This window comes from Lynx canadensis, chromosome A2, assembly GCF_007474595.2.
Source record: "Lynx canadensis isolate LIC74 chromosome A2, mLynCan4.pri.v2, whole genome shotgun sequence".
In the NCBI taxonomy this organism is placed as follows: Eukaryota; Metazoa; Chordata; class Mammalia; order Carnivora; family Felidae; genus Lynx; species Lynx canadensis.
This window is the reverse complement of record NC_044304.2, coordinates 83,201,526-83,217,844: the sequence shown is the minus strand read 5'-3', so window position 1 is coordinate 83,217,844 and position 16,319 is coordinate 83,201,526. Positions and strand designations below refer to the sequence as shown.

Sequence of the window (16,319 nt, the reverse complement as noted above, 5' to 3'; positions counted from 1 at the left end):
GTCGAGTCCCGGTCTGAGGAAGTCCGGACGTCCTCGCGGCGCAGTAACCTAGCGCGCCGCCCGGCCGCGTGGAGGCTGAAGAAAGGTCCGGGCAGGGCTCGCAGCCCTTCCTGCCGGCCTCCCCACGCCGGGCCTCGGCTCCCCTCCTTTCCCGCTCCCGCCTCTTCTTGTAGGCTGCCAGGCGGACCCAGCCTGCCTCTCTCTCTGCCTTCACTACCGGGTCAAGCTGCGGAGGGAGGGAGCGAGACAGCGGCGAAGCGGCTCCCCACCCGGCGCGCGCGCGCGGCCCTCCTCCCGCTCCAGCCTGCTCCCTCCTCCCCTGCCTCCTCTCCTCTTGCCAGTACAGTACAACTAGTACGCACACACTCACACACACACGGACCCTGCTGCTGCCACTGCAGCTACCATGGATATCAGCTAACAACACACACCCAGGCGCGCGCGCGCGCTCCCACTCGCACCACGCAGGAGTGGCCCCCGGCATCCCTACCCTCCTTCCCCACCCCCACCCCACTCGCTCACCAGCTCGGCTACTGCTCGCTCAGGCTGCCGCCGCCGCCGCTGCCGCCGCCGCCACCACAGCTCTCCTCTGCTGCGGGGCCACAGCCTTGAGTGTCATTCAAGGGACAGCACAACCTCACCCAAGCTCTCCTACCTCTGCCCAGCCGTCCCTCTCATCCTCCCCCTTCATCATCCTCACTCCATCCAAAGAAGAGGGAAAGCACCGAACAGAAGGGGGAGGAAGGCAAAGTCTGCTCTTCTCACCTCTTGGCCCCCTTGCTCCTGCATCCTCATTCTCTCACCACCAACTCCCCTACCCCAGGGGAACCCCTCAGAAGCTGAGGCGACTCACCCCACTGCCATGTCCAAAAGCTTGAAAAAGAAAAGCCACTGGACTAGCAAAGTCCATGAGAGTGTCATTGGCAGGAACCCGGAGGGCCAGCTGGGCTTTGAACTGAAGGGGGGCGCCGAGAATGGACAGTTTCCCTACCTGGGGGAGGTGAAGCCCGGCAAGGTGGCCTATGAGAGCGGCAGCAAGTTGGTGTCGGAGGAGCTGCTGCTGGAAGTGAACGAGACCCCCGTGGCGGGGCTCACCATCAGGGACGTGCTGGCCGTGATCAAACACTGCAAGGACCCCCTCCGGCTCAAGTGTGTCAAACAAGGTGAGCGCAGCGGCTTGCTCGGTGCTTTGCCAGGCGGCTGGACCGCTCCAAGCGCAGGGCAGTGGAAGGGTGGGCTCGCGTGTGGAAGGGGGTGTGTGGCGCAACGGTGGGGGAGGTCGAGGGAGTACCCGGCAGAGCGAGTGAGCTTTGCGGGGGGTCCGAAAGGGGTGCTCAATGGAAGGGAGGGACAGGTTTGCAGTGTGGCGTGCAACTTTGCGCAGTTATAGCCTCCACTTTGGAAGGTGTTTGGCCTTGTGTGACCTCAGAGGTGCGGGCGAGCTCCCGGGGCAAATTGAATGTGCGTCAGTGGCACAGCCCGCAGTGGATGAAGAGCTTTTGGGGAAGGAAAGGAAGGACGGACGGAAGGAAAGAAGGGACGAAAGAGGGAGGGAGGAAAGGGGAGGAAGGAACAACTTGAGGGTGCAGCGGCATCACCAGCAGGGCGGGGAGGAACATGGGGTGGCGGGGCGAGTGGAGAACTACGCCCCCCTTTTCAGGAGCCGGACGGGAGACGCCTTGGTCCTCAGCCGTCCCCTAAGGATCCCTCCTTGAACCTCTAGGTGACCAAGAAGGGAAGGGACAGATTGCTTTGGGCGCTTTGACGGGTCTTCCTTAACTTTTTCCCTGCTTCGCTCTTCTGTCCCCCTCCCCCGCCCACGGTCGTGTCATGTGGGCACCGCGCGTCACGTGCGCACTGACTAACCCCAGTGCTCACCCCGAGTTGGCCGGCGGGAGAAGGCTCGAGAATGAGGCGCGGCACTGGGAGCGGGTTCTAGCGTTGGGGGGTCGGAGGAGAGAAACGGTTACCCGAATGTTCTCTCCCCAGGGGTTGTTGCCCTTGCTGGGTGGAAGTTCCCTGTGGTTGGGCTCCTTTGGCTTCCAATTTGAGGGGTGTGTTGCTGAGGAGCTGGGTGGAAAAGCCAGCTGGTTTCAGCTCAGGCTCCCTCAGCTTCAACCTGGCTTGGATGAGCCTCACTTGAAGGCTGTGATGGGGACTTAGGGAGACTGGGATCTTACAGAACTCTCGTTAACTCTGTTTTTGCTGAAAGGAGAATAGGGTCCTGAAGGAGGGAAGAGTGAGATGAAAGTTTCTCGGAAAGAGGACCAAAGTAGCGAATCTTTGTTTTCCTCACGTGATTTGTGTATGTTCTGTAGCTCAAATGCACATCTCATGTGCTGTATGTATGCATATATGCAAATTCGTATCAGGCTGAAGGCTTCTTGTTGATGACTTTACGTGTTCGTCCTGCCTCAGAGATGGAGTTGAGCATGCTATTGCCTGAATTTTGAACAACCCCATAATCTTACTACATGGCCGACCATCGAGAAACACTCGTAGGGAGATGTTCTTCTCTATAAAATCAGTTTGAAAAGTAAGCAAATGAAAAAGAAGTCTCTGGCAGAATTTGTTAAATTTCAATTGCCATACGAGAAAACGTTTTCGTTGGGGAATCTTCTGGCTTACTACTTGAGATAGGCTAATGTAAACATTGGCTTGTAGGTCAACATAGCTCAGGACTGTACAAAACTGAAGATTTATGAGTTAGGGAGGAAGGCAAATAGAGTATCTTGGTATTTTTCAGTATAACACACCAGAGGCTCAAATACAGGGATTCCTGCTAACTTACGTGATGTCGTAATATTATCTTACTGCAGTAGTTAACAAATGTAAGGTTCTGGTTTTGAGTCCAAGAAACCCGCCACACGATTAATGAGCGCGCTTTTATTGGCAGGAGCTTGGTATTTGTAGTGGGAAGTGATGGCAAGAGTTAATGTGTTGTGAAATTGGACTAATGATAGTATCCTGATGAAGGAAATGATTGTCTTATTATGATTTGCAGTGTTGCCCACATTTAATGTTGTGTTCTTTCTGAGCCCTGTATTTTGAGTGGGACTCTGGCAAAGTGTATCTCTAGCAGTAAGAATGTATTCAAAAAAGAAAGAAAGGGAGATGATTGAGTATTATATTCCATAAAATCTAATAGTAAGACTTAACTTGGAAAAGTGAGGGCATGAAAGCTATCATTAAATAATGAAAAGCTTTCAAGTAAGAAAAGGAATTTTGACTATCTTCTGATAACACCATAGGACAAAACTAAGGTAAATTTATAGAACAATTTAAAAGATGAAATATCTTTGCCTGTGTTAAGAACATGAGCTTGCTAAAAGAAGAGAGACAAAAGGAGGAAGAGGAGGAGAAAATGAGCTTTCTAACATAACCTTTCAAAAATCTGTGGACTGGCTATATTGTGAATTCATGAGCCCCCTTCATTTGGGGTCTTGATGAAGAGGCCAACGTGACCAGATGCCAGGATTCCTATGTAAGCTAGGAACCTAGACCAGATGCCATTTAAATCTTGCAGTGGATGACTTGATCCAAGGTAGCCTCTGATCACCCACCTTCTATATAATATTTTATTTGAAAGAGTATTGCTTTTAGAACTCATGGAATATATAAATATAAAGTGATACATAAAGGGGAAAAATCTCTTTTCTTTCTTTGTTAACTGTTTGTTTCTGGGCTTCACTGAGTCATGGATGATTGATGCTGGTAATGATGTTCACAGAGCCTCCACAGGAACCTGGTTCACAACCTGAGTTATTATTGACCAAGAAAGAAAAAAAAAAAAGCCTCACTTAGCTTTTGTGGAAAATATAATCTTATTGTATATTCTTCTAAATATCATCATTTATATATACTGTTCCCTTGTTGAAACCATTCTTTCCCTTGTCAAACAACAGACAGGTTTATTTTATTTATCATTGTAAGCAAAATGAAGATTTCAGAATGTTAGATAATGGTACCTGTGTGTCTGGAGTTTTACTATAGATTTTACTTGCCAGAAAAATATTTAGAAGCTCTTGGCTCAGTGTTCTTATTTCTGGAAAAGCAACAAACTGGCATAGCTGAAAAACTTAAACATTGTTTGTTTAGCAATTTTATTTTTAAAATGTGAATGAGATGATTGATTTCTGAATATTCATTTAAACATTGGGTATTAAACAGAAACTACATACATAATCAGGTAAACTAAGGCAAATTTTCCAAAGAAAAGTAGACATTTATTTTTTTTTTTTTTTAATTTTTTTTTTTCAACGTTTATTTATTTTTGGGACAGAGAGAGACAGAGCATGAACGGGGGAGGGGCAGAGAGAGAGGGAGACACAGAATCGGAAACAGGCTCCAGGCTCTGAGCCATCAGCCCAGAGCCCGACGCGGGGCTCGAACTCACGGACCGTGAGATCGTGACCTGGCTGAAGTCGGACGCTTAACCGACTGCGCCACCCAGGCGCCCCGAAAAGTAGACATTTAAATAATAAGAATATTAATAAAAAGCGCACCAGATAAAATTGCATTGTTTACTCAATTTTTATTTACTTGTTTGGCTAATTTAGCATTGTAGTTGTCATAATTTTATTTCCTTTTTACTTTTATTTTATTTTTTATTTTAGCACTTTATTTTTAAGCATTTTTGAAAAAATTAAGTTTTTAAATTTTAATTCTAGCATAGTTATACAGTGTTATCTTAGTTTCAGGTATACAGTATAGTGACTTATCAATTCTAATAGTTGTTATAATTTTAAATTATAACTTTAAAAGAGGACGAAGTATAGGATTTTAAGATATACTAAACAAAGTAGATGTATCGTAATTTTTCTGCATTGTTTAAATGTCTTTAAAACCATTCTTAGAAGCCATTTAATTAAATTCAAGCTGCTTTTAATCCACACAGTGATGAGTCATATATGAAAAATACCATGTATTGTCACATCTAATTTGTTTTTATAAACTCTGACTTTTTAGTTTATAATAATAAACTTTCCTCACCAAAGCATTTAATTCTAAATTAGCAGATCTGTTCCATGATCTCATTAGTGCAGTAGACCCAGTTGAAGGAAGTTTCTTGGAGTGATTTTGAGATCTTTGCTGAAGTGCAAAAGGTTTTTCTTTCTTTCTCTCTTTTTTTTAAGTTTGCCACTAAAGTTCACAGCAGCCAGTTACATAGACCATTGTGTCCTACATTCCTTGCACTATGGCTGCCACTGCGTCTAATCCCACATGGAGACCTACATAGCCTGGACTTATTTTCCCATTTAGGATCTTACAATGGAAAATAAAAGGCAAAAAGTTTTCTAATTCTTCCCATGTGGAAGAAGGGCCAAATAAGGCCTTTGAAATTCAGTTCTAGAGATGTACATTGCTCTCCCTCCTATTGCTTCTTTCAAAGCCTTCTTCAAAGGAAAATAGATCCACATTTATTAGGAGTTATGCTTTCTTCTTGACTGACTTCAGGCTAGTATCAGTTAAACCTCTGTGCTACTTTTTATTTGGAAAGGTAAAAGCAAATCTTGTCAAATTTTCTCCAATAAAGATGGACTTTCCTTCATAAAAATTTAAGGTATGTGAATTTTATTGACCAATAAACAATCAAACTGTTAGAACAATTTGATCAGTTAATTATTTTAGAATAAATTATCTTTAATGTTTTGGAACCAGGTTAATGAGACAATTATCTTTGGGCATAATTTATGGATGATGCTACTGTAGTTTTTGGTATATGTACATAATTTAAATGGTATGACCTTGAATGTTAAATATGACAGTTTGCTTTTTTATGTGTGTGTTTTGAATGAGACTCATCTCAGGATGAAATCACAGCTGAAGTATTTAAGTGCCACCATCTCAGCTCTTAACATTTATACTGTGTGATCTCTTGGCATATTTATTATGCTCACTTTCCTTTTTAGTTTCTTGAAACTCACACATTCACTTTCATAATTAGCAAAAAGTTTTCACATTTGACAACTCTGACTGCTTATAGTTTAAAACATTGGCTTTCAAATGCATAGCAGACCCTGGTTGAATCATTTCCTTCAAGAGGTAAGATAGAGTAGTAGTTCTTTAACAGTCTTCCAAGAAGACTGCTTGATTTTGAATCTTGAGTATGCCACTTAGTATGGGCAATATAAACAAGTTATCTAGCCTGGGGTAGTAATAGTACTTTGAGAATATTAAATAAGTTATGTATTTAAAATAAGGTAGTATCTGGCAGATAATGAGCGTTATGTAAGTGGTACTCCACACAAATGTTATTCCAGACATATGGTCATTTTGAGCTAGTGACATATGAAATATTGTTAACTTTCAGGATATTTCATTCTAATTGAAGACTAACTGAAATATATGAAATGATTGACTTATTAATAGTATGAGTAATTTGCAAGTAGTATTCTTGAGTTTTTTTTGTATAGTAAAATAATCATTTTCTTTGTAAAGCATTAATGTGAAGAGTATACTATTAACTGGAATGGAACATATTTTTACCTTTTAAAAATAACTCCAACTGATGCTGCCTTTATGTGTGCAGATCACTGTTTAATTATTTGCATATTTTAGCCATTGTTTGTTTTCACTGAGTAGTTTATTTCCTTTGTACCCATATCTTTTAAGCATTTGGTGAATGTATTGAATCATTTACTCTAGGCTTGGCAGGCATTGAAATCCTATTAGAATTCACGAATTTAAATTTAGGAATTTATTTATCCTTTTTACATGGGACTATTTTAGATACAAGTACATGTTTTAAGAATGAACTTTGACTTCTCAGCTAGAAATCAAGTATCTCATAAAGAGGAGCAATCACAAACAGATTTAATTCATAAGTGTTCACAGTCCACTATGTATAATAAAAATGCATAAAATACAGCAAGGAACTTACTTTGCACTTGTGAGAATGTCAGCAATTCAGTATAAATACTTCTCTGAATTAATACTTATGAGATAGAACAATCAACAATATAGCTACCATCAGCTCCCCAATGATTTTAGGATTTTAGTTGAATTAACCCTATCTTTGAATTCAACAGAAACCTGTAACTTGAAGCTCCAGTGTTTAATATTAATTTTTAAATATATCTCTTACCTATACTAGCTATTTACATGACAAGAAATATGGAAAAGAGTCTTACAAATTTCTTAGTGTTGTGACCTTTTAAAAATGTTTTATTTAATTTCATTCCCAGCTTTCTTTCTTCTATCTCCAGTATGGACTGATGTGTTATTTCCTTTAATGAAAGGAAATTTTAATTAATATTATATAGATAATTTAATAACAAGTTCATGATTACTGAATTCAATTAGTGAAAGATACACATCTGCTAAAAAGTGTTGTAAAATGCTCATATCATCCTAGGGAAATAATAATTCCATTATTCTAATATTCCATTATTGCACTCATTGACACATTATCAACTCTTAAAAAAATTCTGTTTGGAGATTAATTTTTTAAAAACTTAAAAAAATTGTATTAAGTGTAGTATATAACATTGACTGATTTGGATACTTCAGAAGAAACAGAAAAAGTTTTCTTATTTGACCACTGACTGAATATTCACTTAAATGCATCCCATGTCTTAATTTTCAAAGATCCAGTAGGCTAATGAGTAGATATTTTAAATAAATGGTTGGATTTGTTTCAAAATTTGTAATTATTTGGCTTGCTCTACCTTGAAATACATGTGAAGTTTTATGTCATTTTCAGTTATTTTGGCCCACTTAAAAAAATCAGTGTCAAAACCATGGCAGTCATTATATATCCAGTAATAGGCCAAATCAAATATGTAACAGAAGAAAATATAAACATTTATAGTTTCAAATAAAAGACATTCTATAGATACTTATTTTTCTAATGACAAATTTGTAGATTTTTTTGACCCTCTTAAACTGCGTTTAGAGAAATTTGTACATGTGAAATCAGATTTTTCTGTAAATAACCTTGATTTTATTAAGTGACCGTGAAACGAAGCAGGAAGAAGCATACTTGTTTAATGTCAAAAAAGTATATTTTATTTATCTATTTTTCAAATTACATTTTGTTTGAAGAAATTTCTTAAAACATGAGTTTCCCAAATGTAATGTTGAATTATTTTTGTTGCCATGGGTATGAGTAGCATAAAAAAATGGTTTGCTCTTTACATTGTCACTTAATAGATCATAGAGTTTGAGTAAAAATGTTAAGTGCAAAATACATATAATTTTTAACATTTATTTTTATTTTACAGGTGAGCATTGTTGCTTATCCTAGTATTTCGTATTGCTGTGCACAGGAAGGTTTATACTTAGCTAGAATCTATATGAATACAAGGATAACAAATGTTGTAGAAACCCACAGATTATCTAGCAACACAACCTGAACTTGTCAAAATCTGATGGGCTGGGTTGCAAGCATGAGCAAATTTCAGAGATATGTAATGTCCAGTGTTACATCTGTGAAGCGTTCTGATCAGTCTGTGGTTGACCCCTTTCTTTGCAGTCTGTGCTGTAAGGATGTTAAAGACAAATTTTCTTTAAATACTAGCTAGCATTTAGGCTTTTTAAAGGGTCACTAAAACCTCCCAGAAGTCTTGGCTTATTTCCAAAAGCACCTTGAACATGAATAACTGTAATCTCGCTTTTCTAGAAAATCAGGTACTTGAAGGGTGGCCATTTTTTTGGTGTTAGGACTGGGGTCTAAATAGAAGTTGACCCTCCCCACCCAGAAGTGCAAGAATGTTATCAATATGCTCTTATCTCTTTGCAATTAAAGTAATAAAACCTTCCTTTGTATTTCTTCTGAAAGGTCTATAGCTGAATCTCCTTTTCCTTTTTGGTTGAAAGTGCCTATGCTTTTCTTCCCTTCAGGGTGAAAGATCACTCTAGTGAACAACAGATTTACTTTTCATCTTTGTGTACATGGATGTCACACACACACACACACACACACACACACACACACACGCATGTGGGTGCCCACACACATTTTTCAAACACTAAAGTTTAATGCCAGTTTTTAAATCCATAGTCCCAGAAAGATATGTGCATGTGAGGATATAGTCTTACTTTAGAGAAAGAGTTACATAAAATTTTTCCATGTGTGACAAATCTAGCTGAACAGTTTGCATAGTCACCTATTAATTTTCAACTGTGAGTGGTATTTTTTAATGTTGGTTTCTTTTTGAGAGTGGGGGAAGGGGCAGAGAGGGAGACAGAGGATCTGAAGTGGCCCGGTGCTACCAGCAGAGAGCCTGATGTGGGGCTAGAACTCATGAACCATGAGATCATGACCCGAAGTCAGACACTCAACCTGCTGAGCCACCCAGACACCCCTGTGAGTGATATTTTTTAACCCCTATTAGCTCTGATAGTGGGATACCATAAAGACATAATGAAATCAAGTACCCAGATGATTTATACATTTCACGTATATTAGTTCTTAAGAAGTGATAATGAGAAGTCAGGTTTTAATAGTTTGGAATTTGATCATTTTTATTTGCATGGCCAAGTGGCTGATGGACTACATAATGCCTGGGAGAAGGCCCTCATGATAAAGTAACAAAAGATGGGTCAGGGACAAGAGGCATGCTTGGTCATCATCATGATAACATATTTACAGTGTTTTAATTTTCATTGGTTTAGATGACTCAGAGAAAGGTAAGAGGACCCGATCGAACTTGCTATGGATATAAGGTGTATTACAATTCTAAAGCAGTAATCATTTAAAAATAGGTTAAATGATGCCTAACTTGCAAATGTTTAGCTAAAATACAGGTAATAGTATTGCCTTAAATTACAGATGTCAAGAAACCCGAGTTTAATTAGCCTGAATCCTAAGAGATTTTGTTATGAAATGGAGAATAGAATATTTTGAATTACATTAATGTGTTAAATTCAAAGCCATTTTCTTTATGTCAGATTAATTCACTATGGAGTGATACTGTATATGGATCTATAAAGTGCACATATACTATGAAGTCTAAGAAAAACTATGTAAAATTAATGATATTGTTGATAGCTCAAACAATATGCTAAACTACTACTAAGAATCAAGAAAATGCTTTTTTAAAAATAATCGGGAAGTCTCATTGTATAGTGTGAAAAGCATCACGATGACTCTTCTAGCATTGACTAAGGAGATGCTTTGCTTTAGTTGAATATGTTTTCAGACAGACTTTAGAAGACCACAGAGTTATTAAGGAGACATTGTTGATTCTCTACTGGAATGCATTTCTTCTCTTCTTGCCTCCATCCTTACTAACAGAATGACAGTTTTGTTCAAGTATCCACATGTTGATGTGCTGCTATGCCATGTGTTTCATATTAGCATGGCCTCATCCCAAGGGGATGAACTTAGACTAGTGTAAACCAAGCATGGTAATTTCATCTCTTTGCCAATGATTGTTTTAGGAAATGGCTTATAAACCAGTTCTAAGTAGTGAAAAGTAAGGTGAATCCCCCTGGGGACTTTCTGAGAAATTTTTTTAGTTTTTAAAATAAGATTCAGGACAGAGCTATTCACATTTCTGCCTGTGAAAGTTGCTGCATGTGGAGGTGATGCCTGGAGCAACTATAGCCATCTTGTGTTCATGAGGAGAGCTACCCAAAAGGTGAAGATTGGTAGAACAGAGTGAGAAAAAGCTACTAGCTCCTTGGTGAACTGCTAAAATAATGAACCCAGAACCAGCCCAATCTCAGGGTTCTTGTTACTGAAGTAATAGGCATTTTAAGATTTTTATTTTATTTTATTTTATTTTATTTTATTTTATTTTATTATTTTATTTATTAATAGATATTTTAAAGTATTTAAGATATTAAAAGATATTTTAAACCATTAGGTTTAGTTGGGTTTAGTTAGGTAGGTTGGGTTTTCTGTTATTTTGCAACCAAAATCTTCTAATTGATACGACTCTAAAATGTTATAAAAGTAGATATTTCATTCCTATTTTATTGTTTTGGGAGCAATGGTGAAGATCTTCTTTTTGAAAAGAGAAATCTATTTGAAGAATAAACCAAGGTGTATTTTCCTGTTAGATAAGTTCAAATTCTAGGTATGTCTCCGTTACCTCATTTAGTTTGCTCTGGTTGGACTTCTGTTTTAAATTCCAGAAAATTTTAACTGTTGTGAAGTAAAAATGTAGGAACACAAGTTCATTTTAACATTACCCAAAATAGAACATAATCAAGAAAGCAAATCAGCTGCAAAAATATATCCACAATGCATGCCAAAACCAACTTGAAATATTTTTTTTGAATTATAAAATATTTACAAATGTCTGTGCCATTGATCCAGGAGTGTATATAATTATAAACTGACTCATCAAAAATGTTCCAACGTCCATTTTCCCAGGACTAGAATTCATTTACTTATTTAACAAACATTTATTGGTAACCTATTCTCTAGTAACACTGAAATAGAAACTGGTGGTAAAAAGAGGAATAACCATTAAGACATCATCCATACCCTCAAGTAGTTACATCCTGTTGTATATCTGTGTGATCTGAGTTAAAAATTATTGAGAATATTTTTTCATCTTTTAAATATACCTTCCGTGATGTAAACAGAATAAAAAATAAGAAAAGAAAACATTTTGTAGAAGAAATAATGGTTAGGCGTTCTTAGTATTCAACATCATGGATTTCAGTTCAAGTAGTTACATAAACTCTATGTGTATATTTTTTTTTATTTTTTTTTTTTAATTTTTTTTTCAAGGTTTTTTATTTATTTTTGGGACAGAGAGAGACAGAGCATGAACGGGGGAGGGGCAGAGAGAGAGGGAGACACAGAATCGGAAACAGTCTCCAGGCTCTGAGCCATCAGCCCAGAGCCTGACGCGGGGCTCGAACTCGCGGACCGCGAGATCGTGACCTGGCTGAAGTCGGACGCTTAACCGACTGCGCCACCCAGGCGCCCCATCTATGTGTATATTTTTAATGATATGTTCTGGGCACTGTGCTAGATAATGACCATAGAAAGGTGTGTAAATCTTTTTTTTAATTTGTATTTTTATTTTAAAAACATATTTTAGAGAGAGTGTGTGAGGATGGAGAGGGGCAGAAGGAGAGAGAGAATCCCAAGCAGGCCCCTTGTGCAGCATAGAGTCCGACGTGGGTGATGTGGGTCAGGCATCCCAAAGGGTGTGTAAATCTTGATTCCACTTTAGGAATTTCACAGTGTAGTGTAATAGTCAAGAGCATGGAGCTTTAGTGACCAAAGTTGTGGATGCCAGTCACAGCTCTGCCCCATACTAGACATAAATTGAACAAATTGTTTTATTTTTTTAAGTTCTTAGTTTATTAATTCTCACATGAAAAATCTGCACAGTCACCACAGATAGTCACTGCAGAATCTTTTCTTTACTCCTTCTTTCTGCCAGCATGAACATTGGCTTTTGTAATACCCCTGACTTTCTTCATTCTGTTCTTTTGTTCCTTTTGCTTTTTTCTTGACATCTTTGTCTTCTCATACAGGCCATGTCTGGCAAGTCTATGTTTGGGTTTGTTTTTCTTTGTATAATCCAAGGAATCATAAATCATGCCAAAGGCAATTGTCTTGCCACAACTAAAATGAGTTCTGAATCCAAATACAAAGATGACATTGGGTATAGTCTTGTACATTTTGGCTAGTTTATACAGAATTTCTATCTTAGGTACTGTGTTGCCTTTCTGGGATAAAGAATATCAATGACCATCTGTTTCTGTTGAAGTAATCAGTTGATCATGAACTTCCTGGTCCGGATAGTTACTATGTCATTCATGATGGTGGCCAAGCTTCAAGCAGTCAGGGAGCAAACAAATTGTTTTACATTTTTATAAATCAGCTCCATCCATTGTAAAATAGGTATCATTACAGAACCCACTTCATAAAGATGTTATGAAGAATAAATGTTGGGGCGTCTGGGTGGCGCAGTCGGTTAAGCGTCCGACTTCAGCCAGGTCACGATCTCGCGGTCCGTGAGTTCGAGCCCCGCGTCAGGCTCTGGGCTGATGGCTCAGAGCCTGGAGCCTGTTTCCGATTCTGTGTCTCCCTCTCTCTCTGCCCCTCCCCCGTTCATGCTCTCTCTCTGTCCCAAAAATAAATAAACGTTGAAAAAAAAAAATTTAAAAAAAAAAAAAAAAAAGAATAAATGTTATAATGCCTTTATAATATGCATAGCCCAGGGCCTGGAGTGTGGTACAGCCTCAAAACTATATATAATAGTACATAAAGTATATCAGGCAAGGAAGATAGGAAAACACTTCTTGAGAAAAAGCAAGGAGGCATTGATATTAAAAGTTTCAAGGAATGTGATAAAGAGGTTCTAAGCACCAAAGTCTGGAGTTTAATATAGATATTAGAAATAAATGACTTTGGGGGATTAGATGTGGGCCAAACCATCATATAGAACTGAATGTTGAGCCACTGAGTATTATTATTATTATTATTATTATTAATAGCAAACATTTGTGCAGTGCTTACTGTATGTCAGGCAGATAAACACTTTAGATAAATGTTAATTAATCCTCATATTATTCTACAAGGTAGCTACTGTCATTAAGCCCATTTACAGATAAGAGAACTGGAGCCTGGAGTGATTAAAAAACTCATGCAAGGACACATAATAATTAGCAGAGCCAGGATTCAAACCTAGTCAATGATCTTAACTTCTATGGCTCATTTGCTTCTCTATGTTTGAAAGGTTTTAAGAACAGGATTGAGAAGATCATATTTGTCCATTGTTTTCCCTGTGAGGAGAAATGTAGGCAACATTTCATGGAGCACATGCAGTCAGTCAAAAGACCCAATTAAAGGAGGTTGAAGATACAGGCAGAAAGACAATTTATGAGGCTACAGACTTACCCAGAAGAGAGGTTTTGAGGTCTTGAACCATAACAATGAGGGTAGGAGTGGGAAAGAAGGGAACTGATTCAAGAAATATATATAGATGGTAAAATTGTCAGTGTATCTGATTGGATAGGGATAAAGAAAGAGGTTACCTTGGTTGATTTTCTAGTTTCTGTTAACTGGTGTCAATCATTACAGAGACTAGATGCAGGGAGTAAATGTGGATAGAAGGTAATTCCATTTGGGATCTATTTAATATGAGGTACCTGGAACAAATAGGCATCTGACTATTACAGCCTTAAATTTGGAAGAGTGGTTGGGGTTGAATGTGTAGATTAGGGAGCATGAGATCATCCGACAAAAGAATGTAAAGGCAAAAAGACAAAAAAAATACTGTGGCATCTATGGTTTTGAAGTCAAGGGATCCCAGGAAAGAACCTAAGACTGTTATCAGACTGTCTTAACGTTGAGTGAATGGTCATCACTGGTAGACACAGCAGAAATGGTTAAAGATGATGTCTGTAATGGTTCTATTGTATTTGGCAAAAATGGAGGTCACGTTTGTTTAGTGTCATTTCCATGGAGTGGAAGAAGCAGGAGAACCAGATGTCATAGTGTTGAAGAGTGAACAGGAGGTAAGAAAATAGAAATAGCATGTGCATCCTGCTCCTTCAAGAAGTGTACATATAGTAAAAGGTGATAGGCAGTTGCTCTCTAGGGGATGCATGGTTAAGATGGGTAGGGGTGGGGCATCTGGGTGGCTCAGTTGGTTTACTGGATTTTGGTTTAGGTCATGATCTCAGAATCATGGAATCGAGCCCCATGTCAGGCTCTGTGCTGAGCATGGAGCTTGCTTAAGATTGTCTCTCTCTCCCTCTGCCCCTCTCCGCAACTCACACTCTCTCTCAAAAAAAAAAAAAAAAAAAAAAAAACCAAAAAAAAAACAAAAACAAAAACAGAGGGATAGTGTTGTACATGTTTGTGTTATGATTGAATTTCTGTGTTTGTCACATAAATATATTTTATTCCATTATAAAAATCTTCTAGTAAATTAAGATCTTTAACTTATGAATTGAGTAAATAATTATTCATTATATTTTTGTTTTGTGTCATGCTAAAGCTAGGTTCTGGAATTAAAATAATAAGGGTCCAGGGGTGCCTGGGTGATTCAGTCAGTTAAGCCTCTGACCCTTGGTTTCAGCTCAGGTCATGATCTCACAGTTAGTGAGTTAGAGCCCTGCATCAGGCTCTGTGCTGGCAGTGAGGAGCTTGGTTGGGATTCTCTCTCTCTCTCTCTCTCTCTCTCTCTCCCTGTCTCTGCTCCTTCCCTTCTCATGATTTCTCTCTTTCAAAATGAATAAACATTAAAAAATAAAGTAAATACAATAATAAGGGTCAGACCCTACCATCCAAGAATACAGAACAGGAGAGGCAGTTATGTACAAAGCTAACCTTAAAACACTGAGTTTTAGGGGCGCCTGGGTGGCGCAGTCGGTTAAGCGTCCGACTTCAGCCAGGTCACGATCTTGCGGTCCGTGAGTTCGAGCCCCGCGTCAGGCTCTGGGCTGATGGCTCAGAGCCTGGAGCCTGTTTCCGATTCTGTGTCTCTCTCTCTCTCTGCCCCTCCCCCATTCATGCTCTGTCTCTCTCTGTCCCAAAAAATAAATAAACGTTGAAAAAAAAAAAATAAAAAAAAAAAAATAAAAAAAAAAAAACACTGAGTTTTAATGGAATGATACATAAATAAACAAATTGCTTTTAGAGTACTTAGAAGGGAAAAGAAGAAGCAGGGCAGTAGCATATAAAGAGGGTGGATCCTGGAGTAAGAGGACTGAATTGGATTCCAGTCCCAAGTTCATTGCTTTCACTTCCTTATGGGAGGGTTGGGGTTAACTTTCCTTCAGATTCAGTCATATGTTACATTAGGGTGGCTAGAATTAAAGAAGATAATGCATGAAAATATTTTATAAAACTGTTAGCACAGTTCAGTTGGAAGTGTTACTGCCTAGAGATGGAAGATGGCTGGGCGTGGGCATGCTTCACAGCATAAAAGATCTTTGACATTGGCCCTAAAGTGTGAGTGTGATTTCAGGAGGGGAGGTGCAGAAAGCAGAAGGAAGAGCATGGCCAAAGGTCAGAGAGGATAAAAATGACCCTCCAGTGCGGAGAACAAAATACAGGTCATTGAGGCCAAATAAACGGGGACCTGAGTGCCCCTAGGGGCAACTAAAAATTTTTCCAGAAAGGAAACTTGGAATCCTATCAGGAAAGGCCTCAAACCTAAACTTAAAGAGTTTGGACATTGTTCTTTAGGTGAGTAAAGCCACTGAAAGGTGTCTGAAAAATGGAGAAGCATAATGTGGTTGTTGTTGTTGTTGTTGTTGTTGTTGTTGTTGTTGTTTTCAGGGGCAGGGCAAAGGGGAAATTTGGTTTGAGGTATGTATTGGGTGGAGAAGAAACAGAACAAGGCCTAAGGTCTGGTATCAGTAGTTGGAATGGAGGGACATGAACTTGAGAC

At 39.1% G+C, this 16,319-nt stretch overlaps 1 protein-coding gene and 1 pseudogene across 1 annotated transcript in view; one reads left to right on the top strand and one right to left on the bottom strand.

Annotated features, from left to right (window-relative positions):
- The first annotated feature begins 595 nt into the window (after positions 1-595).
- The window catches only part of MAGI2 (membrane associated guanylate kinase, WW and PDZ domain containing 2), a 1,350,333-nt gene continuing 1,334,609 nt past the window's right edge, over positions 596-16,319 (top strand). Inside the window, 1 exon segment of the mRNA XM_030307841.2 lies at positions 596-1,163. Within this exon segment, the coding sequence (XP_030163701.2) occupies positions 863-1,163 (301 nt within the window). The 5' untranslated portion in view covers positions 596-862.
- LOC115508838 lies at positions 12,334-12,743 on the bottom strand (annotated as a pseudogene).